Source organism: Typopeltis vanoorti, chromosome 4 (genome assembly GCF_054136105.1).
Source record: "Typopeltis vanoorti isolate ZY-2024b chromosome 4, IOZ_Tvanoo_1.0, whole genome shotgun sequence".
Classification (NCBI taxonomy): domain Eukaryota; kingdom Metazoa; phylum Arthropoda; class Arachnida; order Uropygi; family Thelyphonidae; genus Typopeltis; species Typopeltis vanoorti.
The window spans coordinates 74,197,269-74,213,693 of NC_143552.1; the positions used below are offsets into that span (position 1 = coordinate 74,197,269).

The 16,425-nt window shown below is 35.5% G+C and overlaps 1 protein-coding gene across 1 annotated transcript in view; it reads right to left on the reverse strand.

Moving 5' to 3' along the window:
• LOC150107419 (gamma-aminobutyric acid receptor subunit beta-like) overlaps positions 1-16,425 on the reverse strand; it is a 415,258-nt gene that overhangs the window by 90,886 nt on the left and 307,947 nt on the right. Inside the window, exon 8 of the mRNA XM_090391284.1 lies at positions 13,380-13,390. Coding sequence (XP_090247410.1) covers positions 13,380-13,390 — 11 coding nt within the window. The remainder of the gene's footprint in view (positions 1-13,379; positions 13,391-16,425) is intronic.

Here is a 16,425-nt window from a genome sequence, read left to right on the forward strand (position 1 = left end):
TGTGCGATGCCACAAACAATGACCTCCGAGAGGTATCTGAACATTCCGGGCAATGTTATGCTTACTACGTTATGGTGTTTCTACGGAACTAACCATTTTCTATTTCAGCAAGAGAGTGCATTATGTCATACTGCTGCTGGTGATGCTGCTGTAACTGCGTAGTTTCTGGACATTAACGTCACCACATTTGACTGGCCTCGACATCCCACTGAATATCTATGGGATGAACTGGAGCGTCGAGTGAGGGTCAAGGGACGTCCTCTCTACAATAGTTCAGGACCTAGTTACATGCCTATAGGAAGAATGGTCCAAAATTCCAATCGATTTCAATCGTACGCTCGTGTAAAATATGCCACACATGATTGCTGCAATCATTGCAGCGAATGGCAGTCTACATGCTATTATGGTGCGCTCCATGGCTATTTGTTCCTCATATTATTCCTCGCCTGACTTCTTTACAAGCAGTTTATTGAATATATACACTAACTACCAATAATTGTTCGGACACCCCTGTTATTTGAAGTTATGGAACATTCCAGGTTTGCTGATAACATAAAAACCAGCGTACAGATAGTAGGAAGCAATTTCATCCTAGTAATTGAATACAAGGGGTATGGCAACACGACGTGAACTCAGTGACTTCGAGAGAGGTGTCATCTCTCGCATTAGTGACATGTCTATACATGCCATTGCCGCTCAACTGCAGCATATAATATCAATGGTTGGCAATGTGATCAACAAATGGAGACATTATGGCATGCAGGAAAACACCCGGGACGGCCGCCGAAAATGACTGACAGGGACAGGAGGGTGATAAAACCCGCTCAGCATGCAAACTCCCGCTACAATCGGCACAGACCATCCGCAATGAGTTCCAGAGCGCCAAAAACACCATTCTGAGCAGAGTGGAACCACTGGTCGTTGTCCGTGGTCCCATGAAGGCAGCTCATACCTTGATAATCTGGATAATCAAGTGCTGCTTACACTGTGGAGTTTTTATGGAAGGGACCAGTGTTACTATCAAGACGACAATGTCCTATGTCATAAAGCTGCGGCTGTTATGAAAGTGTGTGAATAGATGAGTGTTAAACGACTGCCCTAGCCTGCACAGAGTCGTGATCTCAACCCCCATTGATCACCAGTGGGACGAATTGGAGCGGGAATTGAGGTCCAGAACAGCACGTCCTTGATTTGTCGCTGAACTCAGTGGTGCTTTGATGGAGGAATGGAAACAAATTCCACATGTCTGCTGCACATTGGTGGAAAGCCTCCCTCAAAGGGTGCAGGATGTGATCAAAGTCAAAAGTGGACTTAACCAATATTAGGGTTCGCCTGCTGGTATCAATTGTAAATTGCTCAAGTGTCCGGATAATTATTGGCATATAGCGTACCATTCCACATTTTCAACTGCTTTTGTTTTTAATAAAGAAGTTAAAATCGCAGACATATTTATTTGTAATATTCACAGTTAGTTCTGTTTCTAGTAAGCCTTTATCACACATTAATGAAATTAGAATGATTCTTAGGTGTCCGCTTTTTTCATTCTTCTATTATGAATCCTAAAAAACAAAAGTTTGAGAACCCGAATTTAAATATTCTAAATTCTTTATAGAATTATATAAGATTAACAAGATGAAACATACTTGTTTTTGAAATAAAAAAATATAATTTTCAAGTTTTGCATGTCTTCACCTAGCACATTACATTGAATTCCACGTCAACAGTTATATGTTGACATGGAAATTATCGCCCTGACGGATAATTAAATATTTTCACTCTCAAACCTTTTCTTGTAACACAAAGCAGCAACTCACATAGATAGGTATTTCGGATCATATATCATCATTGTTTTCCATTTCCCGACATGTATCCTCAAGGGAGGTATAAGATACTGTGATACTACCTCATCATTAAGTTTGCAATATTATTAATCTGATGTCAATACTTTTCCTCCCTTCAGTACTCCAATATTGTCTAGTCTTCTATTTCTCTCTTCTAGAGCACTTATGAGAGCATCAGTTCGACTATATCTCCGTCTTTCCCTGGATCTTTCCTCTCCCATTTGATTGAAAATATTCCTGCCATTAACTGTGCTACACATTTCTTATGAACACTGGCTTATACTTCTAATTTAGTGTTTTAGCTAATTTCTCTCTTATTCCATATAAATTTATTCATCTACCTCTTCATACCATACTTGCTTATGTCCCCAATATCATATTTGCTTATTCTGATGTCCATTTCCATATTTAATTTCTTTATATTCACTAAAATTGTGTCTAAATGGCTGAAATATTTTACTTGTTCTATAGTTGCTCTGTTAAAATTATGAAAAGCTGCAGGAACACATAAAACTGACGTTTTCTATGTTCCTGCCGCTTTTCATAATTTTGGTCGTTTTATTGCAGATGTTTACCCAAACTTTGTTATAGCTATCATGCAATTTAGTTAGAAAATCCTGGCCACTTTGAGCTTTGTTTAATACAACATTTTATGAAATTATTTTAGAAAAAGTTATGAAAAATCATGCGAACATTAAAATCTCCGAAAAAGAAGGAATAACTCCTATGAAATGTTAGTTGAAAAACGGTAAGGTATATGAAGACAAAAATCAAACACTTTAATAAGACAGATTGTCTTAAAGAAGTAATAGAAACTAAAATTCAGTGTGATCGAATACAAAGAAGTTTTATAGTAAAGAGAAAGTTTGCTAAATAATGTCAAAAAAGAAGATTCTGCATTAAATAATGACTAACATGTTGTAATGATATCTTAAGTCTCATTTCAAAATACCATCTTTGCAACAAGACAAAGGACTCCCCTTGTGATTGGAAAAAGTGAGATGGCAATTCTCAGGTAGGCTAATACTTGCGTTTCTGTTATCATGATTTTGTGAAAAAACTGGAGATAGAAATAAACAGCGCTAAATTAGAAAATGAAGTATACCTATGAAAGAGTTTAAAGGCTTGCAGTTTCTTTCTTTCATGAGATCTTTTCTGTTTTCCTGAAATAACCTGATAATCTTGGAATTAGCATGAATGACATCATATTTACCACACACCTCCAATGAGTCAAGAACTCATTGAAGGAGTATCACTCCTTCAATGAGTTCTTCAATATCACTCACACCAGCAGCCATACCCTTCCTTTAACTAATTAACACAATAAAAATATTCGCTACATTCACCACTTCAACAAGCAAACTGTTTTGGCTCACTCAGTACTCCGTAAGATAAAAATCAGTTCTAACCCCTTTCTCAACTTCCACAGATGTCCATTGTTCTCTGTTCACCTGCCTTATAACAAAAGATTTCATCAACAGTTTTGTATCTAGCCTAAATACCCTTTAAGAACGTTTATAGGCTAGATACAAAACTGTTGATGAAATTATATGCGCAGATTTTGTGTCCTGGATTCAACTTGATAACTCTTCTCTGCACCCTCTGCACAGCACATCCACTCAGAATCCAGGACACAAAATCTGCGCATATAATCTTGTTATAATCAGTTATCACTGCGATGTGAACAGGCAAAATGATGCACTTATCGTTACCTGTCAATAATTGTTTAGGAACAGCAATTTTCCTCTGAGATGTATTTGCAATTTTTGCTATGACGCCTTTGAACTTAAACTCCCTATCCACCATAACTCCAAGATTCCTATCCTCATCTGTTCCACAAATACAATCCCACCAGTGTAATGTACCCGCAAACAATTGAACATCTCCTGTCAAGTCCTTCCCAATATCTGTGTTGTATTCATTGGACAACAATTGTGCAAAGACGGATAACTTGGAAATACCAACGTTCACATTAAATCTGGCAGATTCACCTCACCTCCTCCATATACCACTTTGGGATACCGGCCCGATTATCAAATTCATAGCTTATATTCCACTCCTTTATGAGACATTTGGTATCCTGCAAAAGCCCTTAGAAAAGTTCAACAAATGATGTACCCATTCCCTTTATCCAAGTCAGCCGTAACATTATTATAATATATGAGCACTTCTCAACATGACTTCCCTTTAGTGAAGCCATGCTGTTTCTTGCAACAGCATGGTTTTGCTGTGATCCCACTCTTCTTCTCTACGTTGTACATATTAAGAAAATTCACCTTGCATAACAGCAACCTAGGGGAAGAGAGAACATCCTTTCAGGTAAGACCCGCCTCTCCGTCACCTACGCGTTCCATGACATTTACAGAAATTTCTCAGTTTTGTTTTTCCTTCTTCTACGAGTATATACTGCTTCTTTTCAAGTTAATGCACCTTTAAGATATGTAGCTCATCGTTAAATAGAATGCTGTAATATTTAGGGATGGTCTGATGTATAGTAGTTTTTCTCTTAAAAATATTTTATCCTCAGCAGTTTTTAACTGTTGAGTAAAAGCAAGTTTTTAATCAATTGAAAGTATTTTTCTGTAAACATCTATTGAAGAACAACAGCTTTTGTTCAGATTCCTGAACAGATTGCTGAAGGAACTGCTGTTCCTCAGCAATCTATTGAGGAACAGCAGTTTTTTAAAGTGCAGTACTAACTTCAAATAGAAGTGATGTTTGCAAGAAAAAAGAAAATAATGGCTGAGAGACGGATTCCAAAGTACAGACCATATCTAGACTAAAATAAACAAAATGCTGTTGGTTGTCATTTGCTAACCACTGCTCAGATCAGTTCTGCGGGATATAGGAGCTGCTGATGTGCCTTCAAACTCGAAACATGAAGGAAGATTATGTGGTTGTAGCAGATCGACTTGTCCTTGTCGAAGCATTCAACTCGCAACCCTGATTCTCAATAAACCTTTCAGATTTCAAAGGTTTAGCTATGTGCATAGATAACCACCTGCATACTTTTTATCACGAGAATATGGACAAGCTCTTCTTCAGAGCCAAATAAAGCCATATTTTACACATAACTGTTATGGAATGGTATGAGTGAAGATGCATAAACAAATCTGCTTCTAACTACGCTAATTCTGATAGAAGACTCGTATTTTCTAGAAGACTTTCTCATTAATGTTTTACTGTAATATACGGTCTCAATGTGGCATTCACTAGGACTTCCTTCTTGTTCTTCCAAGGAGATGATAAAGGATAATCGTACCATTCCAAGAAGTATATAATATGCTTTGAATAGAAGTTTCTTTCTCTAACGAGAGAATACAGAAATATTCTTTTAACAAGTAACCCACCCCCATATGAATTGTTAGGAATGTCGTTTCGTTCCCAATTCATCAACATCGGGTCCAGCAATATACGATTAGACACATCTTCCCCAAACTCAACAGATTCTATTCTTATTTTGGAAGTTAACAACAATTCTTGAAAATGTATGATATACATTACGGAAGTCTTCTATTCAATGTCCAGTATCAGAATGGACCATACGAAATCCTATTCGATCATCTTTTCCTGCAGACTTACTTAAAATGTGTAACAAAACGTATGTTGCTAGAGATTGACTCGTCATTTAGATCAATCACCTATCATCTCTCCCTTCCATCTTCTTTGTCACTGGTTTTATTTAGATGCTCCATTCCCGGTTTTCTTCAGCCTTTCTGCCTCTTAATCTGCATGAATCCTTCCTCAAAATTTGAAATTATCGAACAAATTCCTTTGCACCTGTTTCGGACAGAATTCTCATGACTTGGAGCCTTTTCTCCTTTTGACCATGGCTATCACCTAGGAAGGTCCAAAAAATGTAAGTTAGCAGATGGCTCCAGATGAACGCACTTCTGCATTATTATTATTATTATTATTATTATTATTATTATTATTATTATTATTATTATAGAATCATTCATCATCAAAGAATGGTCTATGATGAACTTCCTTCAAATTATTCATCGGAAATTGACGAGAAAGTTAGGTAGACATTTTTCATTTGATTAATTTATATCATGTTGATACATTCACGTGAAGTAATGACAGCTAACGTAGTGAAATTGCGAAACCCTTGTGCTTCTTCAACTAATGGAGTGATGGAACAACATTTCTTTATTAATCAGTTCTAGAGAACTGATTATAGGCCATCCCTATATAATGCTGTGCTATTTCATAATCAAAGGTCCTCATTGTACTACCAAGTCATGACATTTGTCCTGGGAAAGATCGGAGTTAGAAGATAGGTTTGCCAACCCACACCAGGAAGTAGGTTTTTTACTTCCAGGAAACTCAAGATTTGTCATCTTGAAAAACAAGCAAATACTCCAGAAGAATAATCGCAATTGACAGAAAACACACTGGCCGTACCCTTATTTGCTTCTGTCATGATTAACTAAATTCAAATTTGTTTTAATATACGAGAATGGTCTGAAACGTTCTCGGCCTAAGAATGAAAAACGAATTTATAATTTGAAAATTATTTTTATTTTTCATCATAATCTCCCTTAAGACTAGTACATTTATTCCAGCGATGCTTCAGCACCATTATCCTGTCCCTGTAGTGGTCCTCAGTAAAATCTGCAAAATACTCTTCTACAGCTGCAATCACTTCTTGATTCAAAGAAAAACGCTGACTAGCGAAGATGAGGTTTAGTTTTGGGAAGACACAGAAGTCAGAGGGAGCCAAATTTATCTGGGGGAATAGGGTGGATGTTCCAACAATTCATAGTGCAGATCCCTTAATTTTCCCATTGCCAAAACACTTTTGTGGGGGCAGGTGCATTGTCCTGATGAAAGATGATTTTTTTTTCTTCTGCAAACCTTGCGGTCTTTTCTCACGAATTATTTCATCTAGTCTGGTTAAAAGATCGGAATAATATTTCTCAGTTATTGTTTTACCCTTTTCAAGATAATTAATAAACAGAATACCTTTAGCATCCCAAAACACAGATGCCATTACCTGGCCTGCTGATGGAACCGACTTTGTCTTCTTTGGCGCTGAACAACCGGCTTCTGTCCACTGTTTTGACTGCTGTTTGGATTCTGGTGTGTAGTGGTGAATCCAAGTCTAATCCATAGTAAAACATCGACGCACGAAATCAGTTTTATTCTTGTTAAAACACTCCAAGCACTGTTCAGAGATTTTCACGCGAGTGCATTTTTAACTGCTGTGAGCAAGCGCGGCACCCATCTTGCCCAAAGCTTTTTCATTTAAAATTCTTCATGAAAAATATATCCTACATTCTTTTGAAATGCCTATAGTCTCAACAATTTCACGCACTTTGACTCCCCGGTCATCCAATACTATATCGTGCACTTGATCAGTGATTTCTGGTATTGTTACACTTTTTGGACATCCTTCACGTGGATCATCTTCAAGGCTGGTACGTCCACGTTTAAACTCGGAAGCCCATTTCTTAATTGTCGAAAAAGAAGGAGAAGTTCCCATAAGCTTTTATGAACTTCGAATGAATTTCGTTTGGCGTTAAGCCTTCTTTTACAAAGAATTTTATAACAGCACGATAAGCAATTTTATTCATTTAAAGGGATACAGATAACACTTTTGCTTCAGACAGCTGTATAAAACAAACTACTTGATAGAATGACTTGCAATTTCACATGGATGCTAATGACAGATGTACCAACTTAGAAAACAAAAATGTTGCCGATGGTGTTGCCATCTATGATCGAGGCCGAGGCTTTTTAGACCACTCTCGTATATCTTAGCGGTTTGCTAAAAGAAATTATAGTAGGCAGGGCCACTTAAAGGTAAATGATTTGCCATATTAAATTTCACCACAACTTGTATTGTAGATTAATGTTATTATTGATATGAATATTTAATACAGGTCGTGATGAACTTGAATTGTAAATGATGCTGTATCGCTACCTGCGATTTGAACTTACATCTAACAATGGAGATTTAGTTCCTATAGCAAAACACAGCCCATGCTGATTTTTTACACGTTTTCGACATTTTCACAAATATTTAATTTTATTTCAGAAACTCTTACTAAATCAATTATTTATCCGCTTGCAATGATTTGCAAGCATTAAGCTTAAACTTATATTTTTAGTTTCTAATATTCCAATAGCGTAATGGATCTATTTTTAGCTGCTGAATTTTTCTGCTTTCGTCATGGGTTTTCCTGATCAGTATTAGTATTACGCAAGATGGGTTATGAAGGTAGTCTGAAATAAATAAATAAATAAAATAAAATCACGCCTGAAATTTTCAAAATAGTGACGTAACTTAAAATTATTAAGTTGATTCTCTAAAAGCGTTAGAAATAAATGCAATAAAAACAACAGTATGGAAAACAACAATATGTGATGGAATAATACTATTTTGTCAAGTGATTTGGTATATTGGAAAGGTATAAAACCCTTGAAGAATCGCTATGTACATCTTTATTACTTATTGACTATTAGCATACTGAAAGATAAAATTATGTTTCCAGAGTTTTTGTCATTAATGTTTTTTATTTATTTATTAATTCAAAATATCTTTACGTAATGCAAACAGTTATATCAGCTCAAATATTTATGTTTATCATTGAACACAGCATCTAGCATGTAGAATAAAAAATGTGGACTCAATGGAACTCGAAAGATTGGTTTTGAACAGTGAGTTCAGAATTTTATGTTGAACCCCAGGGCTCGCTTAAGTGAAGAACTACCTGCCATGATAATTTACTCTCATTCTGAAGAATTTCTTTCTTTGCACCTTTTCAGAGAGAGAGAGAGGGGGGGGGCGGTGACAGAGAGAGAGAGAGAGAGAGAGAGAGAAAGAGAAAGAGAGAGAGAGAGTTAGTGTCAAATTCTGATTCTGTTTTTGCATCATTTAGTTGAAATTGTTAAAATATTTTTATTTATTGGTTAGTTATTTTAACGAACTGCGATTAGAAATTTAAAACCAAATACACACACACATGGCTATATTGTTGATAGCTAGTATTTCCTTATAGGGAAATAAATTAAACATGTGTTGATTAAATAATCGGTAAGTGGCTAGTTAAAATCTATTCAAATTGAAAACGACAATCTTGTTTGGTATACGTTCCTGAAATCAATCAATAAAATGCGATAAAATAGTAGCAATAAGCACAGGATTAAAACATTCAAAATAAATAAAACATTGAAATAAGAATGACATCAATGAACGCAGTACAACGATCATGTTTCTCTAATCGCTTCGAAGTAATAGTATATGTTTGTATATAATTATTATCAATATTTTTCTGTAGCATTACTACACATTGTTATTCAATTTTCGTGTGCAGTAGCGTTCAGAGATATGGATTGGTTCAATAAAGAGTTCCAGTTCTTAATGATAGAGAGTAGTGTTCAACAGTTAGTTCAGATTGTTACACGTAGAGATTAGTTCAACAATTATTCTGGTTATTCCACATAAAAATTAGTGCAACAATTAGTTCCGGTTTTTGCACATAGAGATTAGTTCAACAATTATTTTGTGGTGTTAAAAATATGGATATTAGCATAAAAACAGAATGGTTCATAAAAACATAGGTACTTCGACAGTTATTTGAAATTAACAATTATGTTGATTTAAATTTTAGATCATCAAAACAATATAACAGATTATAATTAAAGCATTTGTAAGGCTTCGGACTGAAATATTCTATATAATAAAATCACAACCTAACTATCAATTAGTACTTTCAAATTTCACTTTTAAATGGGAGAATGAATTTAATAATATTTATATTACTATTCCATATGAAATAAAAATGTAATTTGAAACTTTTTTCTTTTTTAATTATAAAAATTTTCAAACATGTAATCTAAAGATTAAAGCATATCTATTTAAATTAATATTTGATCATTTATAAGACAATATTACCATCCTTTGGTCCACATATTATGCTAATTATTTTGTTATTTTCATGCATAGAATTAGCAAACATCAAGAAATATTTCGAGTATGAATTATTATTAAAATTTCATATTTTTTGCAAGTACAGCTAGAATCTACTTCCAATAACACTAAATTATAACTTAAACATGCAGTTCTGAAATTGAGAAACCGAATACATCTAGAATATGGAAAAGGGGAAGGAAAAATCTATGCATGTCATAAAAATAAACAAAACAAAAACAGAAAAGAACTACTAGAAAATCGAAATCTACGAATTATAAAATCCTACAACGAATGATAAAAATTCTTCTAAAATGCAAAGGAAGCATTCCAAAATATTCAAATTTTGAAAGAAAGAAGGAGTACATGGGGGAAAATTAACCATAAAATGGCAAACACTATTTTTTTACTGGTTGAAGTAAATATCACACATTCAGTATCACATCCAGAACATACCTCATTATATCTTCTACCCCCTGCCGTTGTTCCTCTACACCAAATCCTGCTTATGTGTCCAAGTTCGTTCAACTCAGTAACCTGCGAAGTACAGAGGGGAACCTTCATGACTAGAAGAGGATAACTTTATTGCGTGCTCATGTTATGGTCTCTACTAATACATTTATTTAGGTAAGTAGTGGATGTGATATTGAGTATATGTTTTTCGTTGGGATTAAGTGTATGCCAAGAAAGAAAGTTATGGATAATACTTCACTGTCATCCTCTAAGGATATTTTGGCATGAGCACTTTTGTCTTTCAGCTGATTAATAGTTAGCTTTCTTTCTTTTAGTTTGGCTGTGAGGATATCTGGAATTCCCTGATAAGTCTCACAACCGAATGAATGATTTTTGGCAAACCGTGTACAGGAAATTTTGGTGTGACAATCACATTCGTATCATAACAGCTGTTTATTGACCCATAATTATTTCTTTTAGGATATGGTTAAGAATAATAAAACACTGGCATTTCTGTATGGATATATGATAAAACGAGAGTTTATATTATTATCTGTATACACATCCACTAGATACAATAAAGAAACACATTTTTGAAGGTGATGAACATGTCAGTTTTTGATAAATGTTTAGGAAACGAGGTTAAATTAGCCATCGACTTCAAATTTAACAATACATTTACCAATCATTTTCCTGATCGTTTATCAACAGCCCACAGATCATTTATAACACATAAAGCAGTCAATAATGTTACTCATTTTCTTAAATCAATCTTGAAATAGCACCTGAACAAATTTCTACTGAAAGTAAAATCTTTATAGCCCAATAACTTGTTGGTGATATACAAATAATTGTTTTAACTGCTAATTCTAATTAGTATGCTTGAGTTTTTCTGGAATGTATTGCTAGTTAAATTTTCATCGTTAAAAATAGCTTTAAATTTTCACCGTTAATAATAATAAAAGCTGTGCCTTGGTAATTAATTAATTACCAAGGCACAGCTTAAATTAAATATTGCAGCCTTGGTATGAGAAACTAAATAGTAAAAGAATTAGTGGTAGGAAGCATGAACCACAGGGATGTAAAATGAATGAATAACGGTTGAAATTTGGAATGAATCATGATAGGATAACCTTAGTTGGTACTGACGGCTGGAAAGTGTCGAATGCACCGAAAATAACGGAGTTATTACAGTAGGTAATCACTTTTTTTAAGTTATACATTCTTGACAGACCAATTAATTCCCTGAAACATGAGATGGTTCTAGACTAAATGTAGCGGTAAAAGAGGTGGAGGTGTTAAAAGATTTTAAGAGTTTTGATGCGAACACAGCAATGGGTTTATACGAGATATCAGCAGTTTTGCTAAGGGAAAGTTCAAGATAATTAGCTATGCCTCTAACCTGGTTGTTTAGATTTAGCCTCAACATGAATACCGTCCCTAACGAGTAGATGGAGGACAAGATTATCCTATACAAGAGCGGATCTAGAACTAATGAAGCAAAGTATAGTTCGGCCCGTACCTTTGGAATAGTTATTAAGGTATTAGGAAGACTTTTGAGAAATCACATCTAGAGGCTGGGTAGGTACTTTAATATTTTATGAGGACAGTATAGCTTTGTTAAAGGTAGAGACCTTGTTTTTCCAATCTACGTACGTTTTATAATAGATGATAAATAATTTGATCAATGGAAATGGATACACAAAGATTATTTTAGTTTTTGAAAAGGCATTTGATAGAATTCATATAGGGTGGTCCATAAGCCAAGAAGGGGCTTAAACATTTAATAATGTTTTTTATTTATTAGTCATTTTTATTATTTTTCATTAATATGAAATACAGAAAACCAGACCAGGAGAGGTTTGTTAGTTATGAAAAACCACATCATTTTCTTGATGTGATTTATCATAATTGGGTTTTCTATTCCGCACGATTATCCTAATGTCTGCGCGGTTAGCCTAGTCATTGTGCGCTTCGCAACCATATAGCTGGGGAAGGACTGTCCTAGGTCCGATTCCCGTCGATGACGTGAGGAGCTGAAAGATCTTCCTCAGCCACAGCCAAGTTAGCCGGTCTTGGGCGTGAACAGTAGGTTTTTCCCCCAGTTTATTCTGGGGCTTTTCATCCCCAGGCAAACCGGACCCATAGAACATAGCACGACAAGGAAGGCAACGGGGAACCACCTTGCTCATAGTCACGTCCCTAGTATAGTAGCACAGCTGACCCCCTACAATCAGTAAGGATGAAAGGAAAATCATTCATTCATTCTTTTAGGCTTCACACCCTTATTACGGAATGTTCTATGACAGCTGATAATGTTTCTGGATGCAGCACCTGAATTCCTGCACAACTGTTCTCCTTCAGCTGTTGGATTGTCTGAGGATTGTTCACATATACCTTTTACTTCAGGTAACTCCCATAGGGAGAACTCTGGGGGGGGGTCAGATCTGGAAAACGTGATGATCAATTAATTTCAGATCTTCACGAAATTATTCGCTCGCCAAAAATGTGCCTTAGGAGTTTATTGTAACTATAGCGGTTTGGGAAGAGACTCTATCTTGTTGAAACCGCATCTCGGGTCTGTTTTTTTACTGCAGGCATATGCGAAAATTTCAATAATAGGCATATATCGCTCCCCAGTGACCGTCACTGCATTACCGTCGTAATCTTGAAAAAAGCTAGACCAGAAAAAGAGGAAAACGGCGATTTTTCCTCTGTCTTGGTTGAAAGAGGTCTCCAGAATCGTGGGAAGTTACTTACGGAATCCTCTTGCTGGCAATCAAGATATTCAGTCAAGCGACTAATCATTATTTCCGATGGCATTAAAATGGCGACGATGTGATATTTGGTTTAGAATAATCGAATGCTCATTTTCAAAATAAAATTGCACGATTTTGGTTCGGTGTTGGGTTGTGAAATTTTCCATGATTAATTTCACAAGTGTTCCTTAGAATACCTGAAAAAAATAAAATTTAAAAAAATCAAAAAGGTTATTCACATTTTAAACCCCTTCGTGATTTATAGGCCACCCTGTACAAATTCGAAGGGATGTGTATGTAAAATAAGCTTAGAATGAATTGCAGCATGGTTATCAGAAAGTGTTGAAGAATGATGTATGGAGAAACTGAATCTAAAAGAATAAGGGTGACTGTTGGGGATACCACAGGCTCAAATCCTTGGATCATTTGTTCTCAACTTGTGTATTAATGACATTGATTACTGTCTTGAGAGAAATATGATTTATATGCAGATGATGCAAAGTTGGGTCAGTTTGTAAAGGACATTTCTGATACCGGATCTTTGAAGGCTAACTTGAGCAGGCTGATTTGGGTAAATGCTAATAAGTGCCCTTTTAGAGTTGCCGAGTGCAAGGTTATGTATTTTGGACTGAAGATCATTAAAGTTTAACTTTAAGACATTAAAGTCATAAAAGTTAGAACTACATTGACAAGGCAGCTAAGACATCATACTAGATATATAAATATTGAACTGCAATATTGAAAAGAACTAACTTGTACGAATAAGGAAGTTATTGTTTCACTTTTCAATGCCTCGATAAGACCGCATCTGGACCACTCTGCACAGATATCATCACCACCCGAATTCCATGAAGATGAGTAAAGAGTCGAAAAGGTGGAACGGGGGATAATCAAAATCTGACTTATGAAACTTGATATATGAAGGCAGACCGAAGGGGACCTTCTTGAAAATGGAGAGAATAAATGATAGAAATTATAAATTGGTAAGAGTTCTCACAATATAGTTACAAAGAAAAGTTTGCGACTCAAAGTAGAAAGGAGAATAACTCCGGCATTCCCTGGAAGGTGAGTCAGGGTGGGATCAAGAATGTTAGGTCCAAGTTCTTTTTATGGCATTTAGTAAGTGAATGCAATAAGCTGCTAGTAGAAATTGTGAGTTCGTCTTTGGTAATTATATTTAGGATAGATAAGAACTGTACACAATCGAGGCCTCCCTCAATGAACTCCCAACTCCCTGGAGGTACCTATAATAATAATAATAATAATAATAATAATAATAATAATAATAAATGCACACCAAAATTAATTTATTTTGTGTTTGTATAAATTTCTTCATAATTATTATTTAAATTTTTATCATTTAATTACTCTTGTCATTTAGATTTATTTAATTATCAAAACTAGAATGAAATAATCTCAAAAAGGAGCTAATGATATCTTGCAGAGATAAATTTTAATGAAGTATACAAAACATAATTGGTTAAAATAAGTGTCCTAACATCTATAATTCGTTACAATGCAGTCTTAATACTGCTATAAGCATTAGTGATGAGGAAATAAACGTAGTCAATTACACACAGATTTCAACAAGCTAAAAAAGCTAAACTTTACTACGGAAGCAATCTGGAAAAATGAGGACCCTTCGTTTAAATTCTAGCAACATAACTGAAAACGAGAGTATAATGGTGAAAATTAGGAAAAATGTAGAATTTTTAAATAGATGAATGTATTTAATGTTATGTTCAGTTCACTTAGGAACCAATAACGAAACTTTATCTTTTAAATATCGAATTATATTTTAATTAATATTTATACCAATTATTCTGTTGATTGCGCAATTATCAGTGGGCATTATCAATATATTGATTTATTTATTTTTGTGTTTATCTGCCTTCAGAAGTGTTCTGTTGCTTCAAATTATGGTTAAGTAAATCACATGGGGTTTATCGTTAAAGGAGATCAGATGAAGCTCTTCAGATAATGCTTGATACGAATAGGAATGAAAAATCAACATTTTTGAAAAAAAAAGCAACATAAAACAAGAACACAGATTCTGTTTGTGTATCGTATTTTACTGGAGATCCGGTCTTGGATTTCTAAAATAATCTTCTGGTAATTTTCGCCCTTTTCACGTGAGGAATTACCATAAAATATGCCGCTTGGTAAACTAACAGTTAATCTAGACTATCGTTATTATATTATTTTGGAGATCCAAGATTCGGGGAGGGGGGGGCATCGATGCCTTAGATAAAAAATCTTGAACTTCTCTCCTCATTCTGGAGATAATTTTTCTTATCAAATAAAAATATTGGTCTGAGAGTACTATAATCTCGTCCAAAATCACGGGAAATTAGCTGGAAGATTAACCGCACAGCAAACATTAGCTTATGAGAAGTTCTACATCATTTTTACTGCTTTCTGTGATGTTACATGGTCTACATATACATTAAAATGAAACATGCTCTTATCCTTCATATACAATATCTACTAATAATTGTCCGGACACCACTGTTTTTTAAGTTATGGTTTGTTAATAACAAACCATAACTTAAAACTTCATCGTAGCAGTTGAATACAGGTGGTATGGCAGCACGACGTGAACTCGGTGACATCGAAAGAGGTGTCTTCATGGGCTGTCACATTGGCGGCATGTCCATACGTGCCATTGTCGCTCAACTGGAGCATTCAAAATAAGGGTTTGTCGATGTGATCAATAAAATAAGACCTTCTGGCATTACTGGTGTAGGGAAACACCAAGGGGTTGAGAAATTGACTGACAGGGACAGGAGGATGTTAAAACGAGTGGCACGCAAATGGTCTGAGCCGGCTACAATCGGCTCAAACCATACGCGATGAGTTCCAAAGCGCCAATAACGCCATAGTGAGCACTAATATTGCACGAAAAGAACTAAATGTACTTGGTTTCCACGGAAGAGCAACTGCACACACGCTGAACATCACAACAACGAACAAAGCGGCTCGTCTGGCCTCGTGAAAAGGGCGTGTGAATTGGACAACTGACTAGTGGAATACGGTACTCTGAAGCGATGAATCAAGGTTCGCCTATTTCCAGTCTGTTGGCAGTGTGGAGGCAGCATGGTGAGCGCTCGTTACCTCGGTGTGTTATACTCACAGTAAAGTTTGTTGGTGTAGGAGTAATGGTGTGCGATGCATTCAGCTGGTTTCGAGTGGGATCACTGGTCGATGTCCGTGGTTCCCTAGAGGCAGCTCAGTATGTTGATATTCTGGATAATCAGATGCTGCCTACAATGTGCAGTGTTTATGGATCGGACCCGTGTTACTATCAAGACAACAATGTCCCATGCTACATAGCTGCAGCTGTTATAGAATGGTATGAAGAGATGAAGGAATGGATACAAAGTCCACCTGATGTCTTTCGCACATTGGTGAGAAGCCTCCCTCAAGGGTGCAGGAGATGATCAAAGCCAAA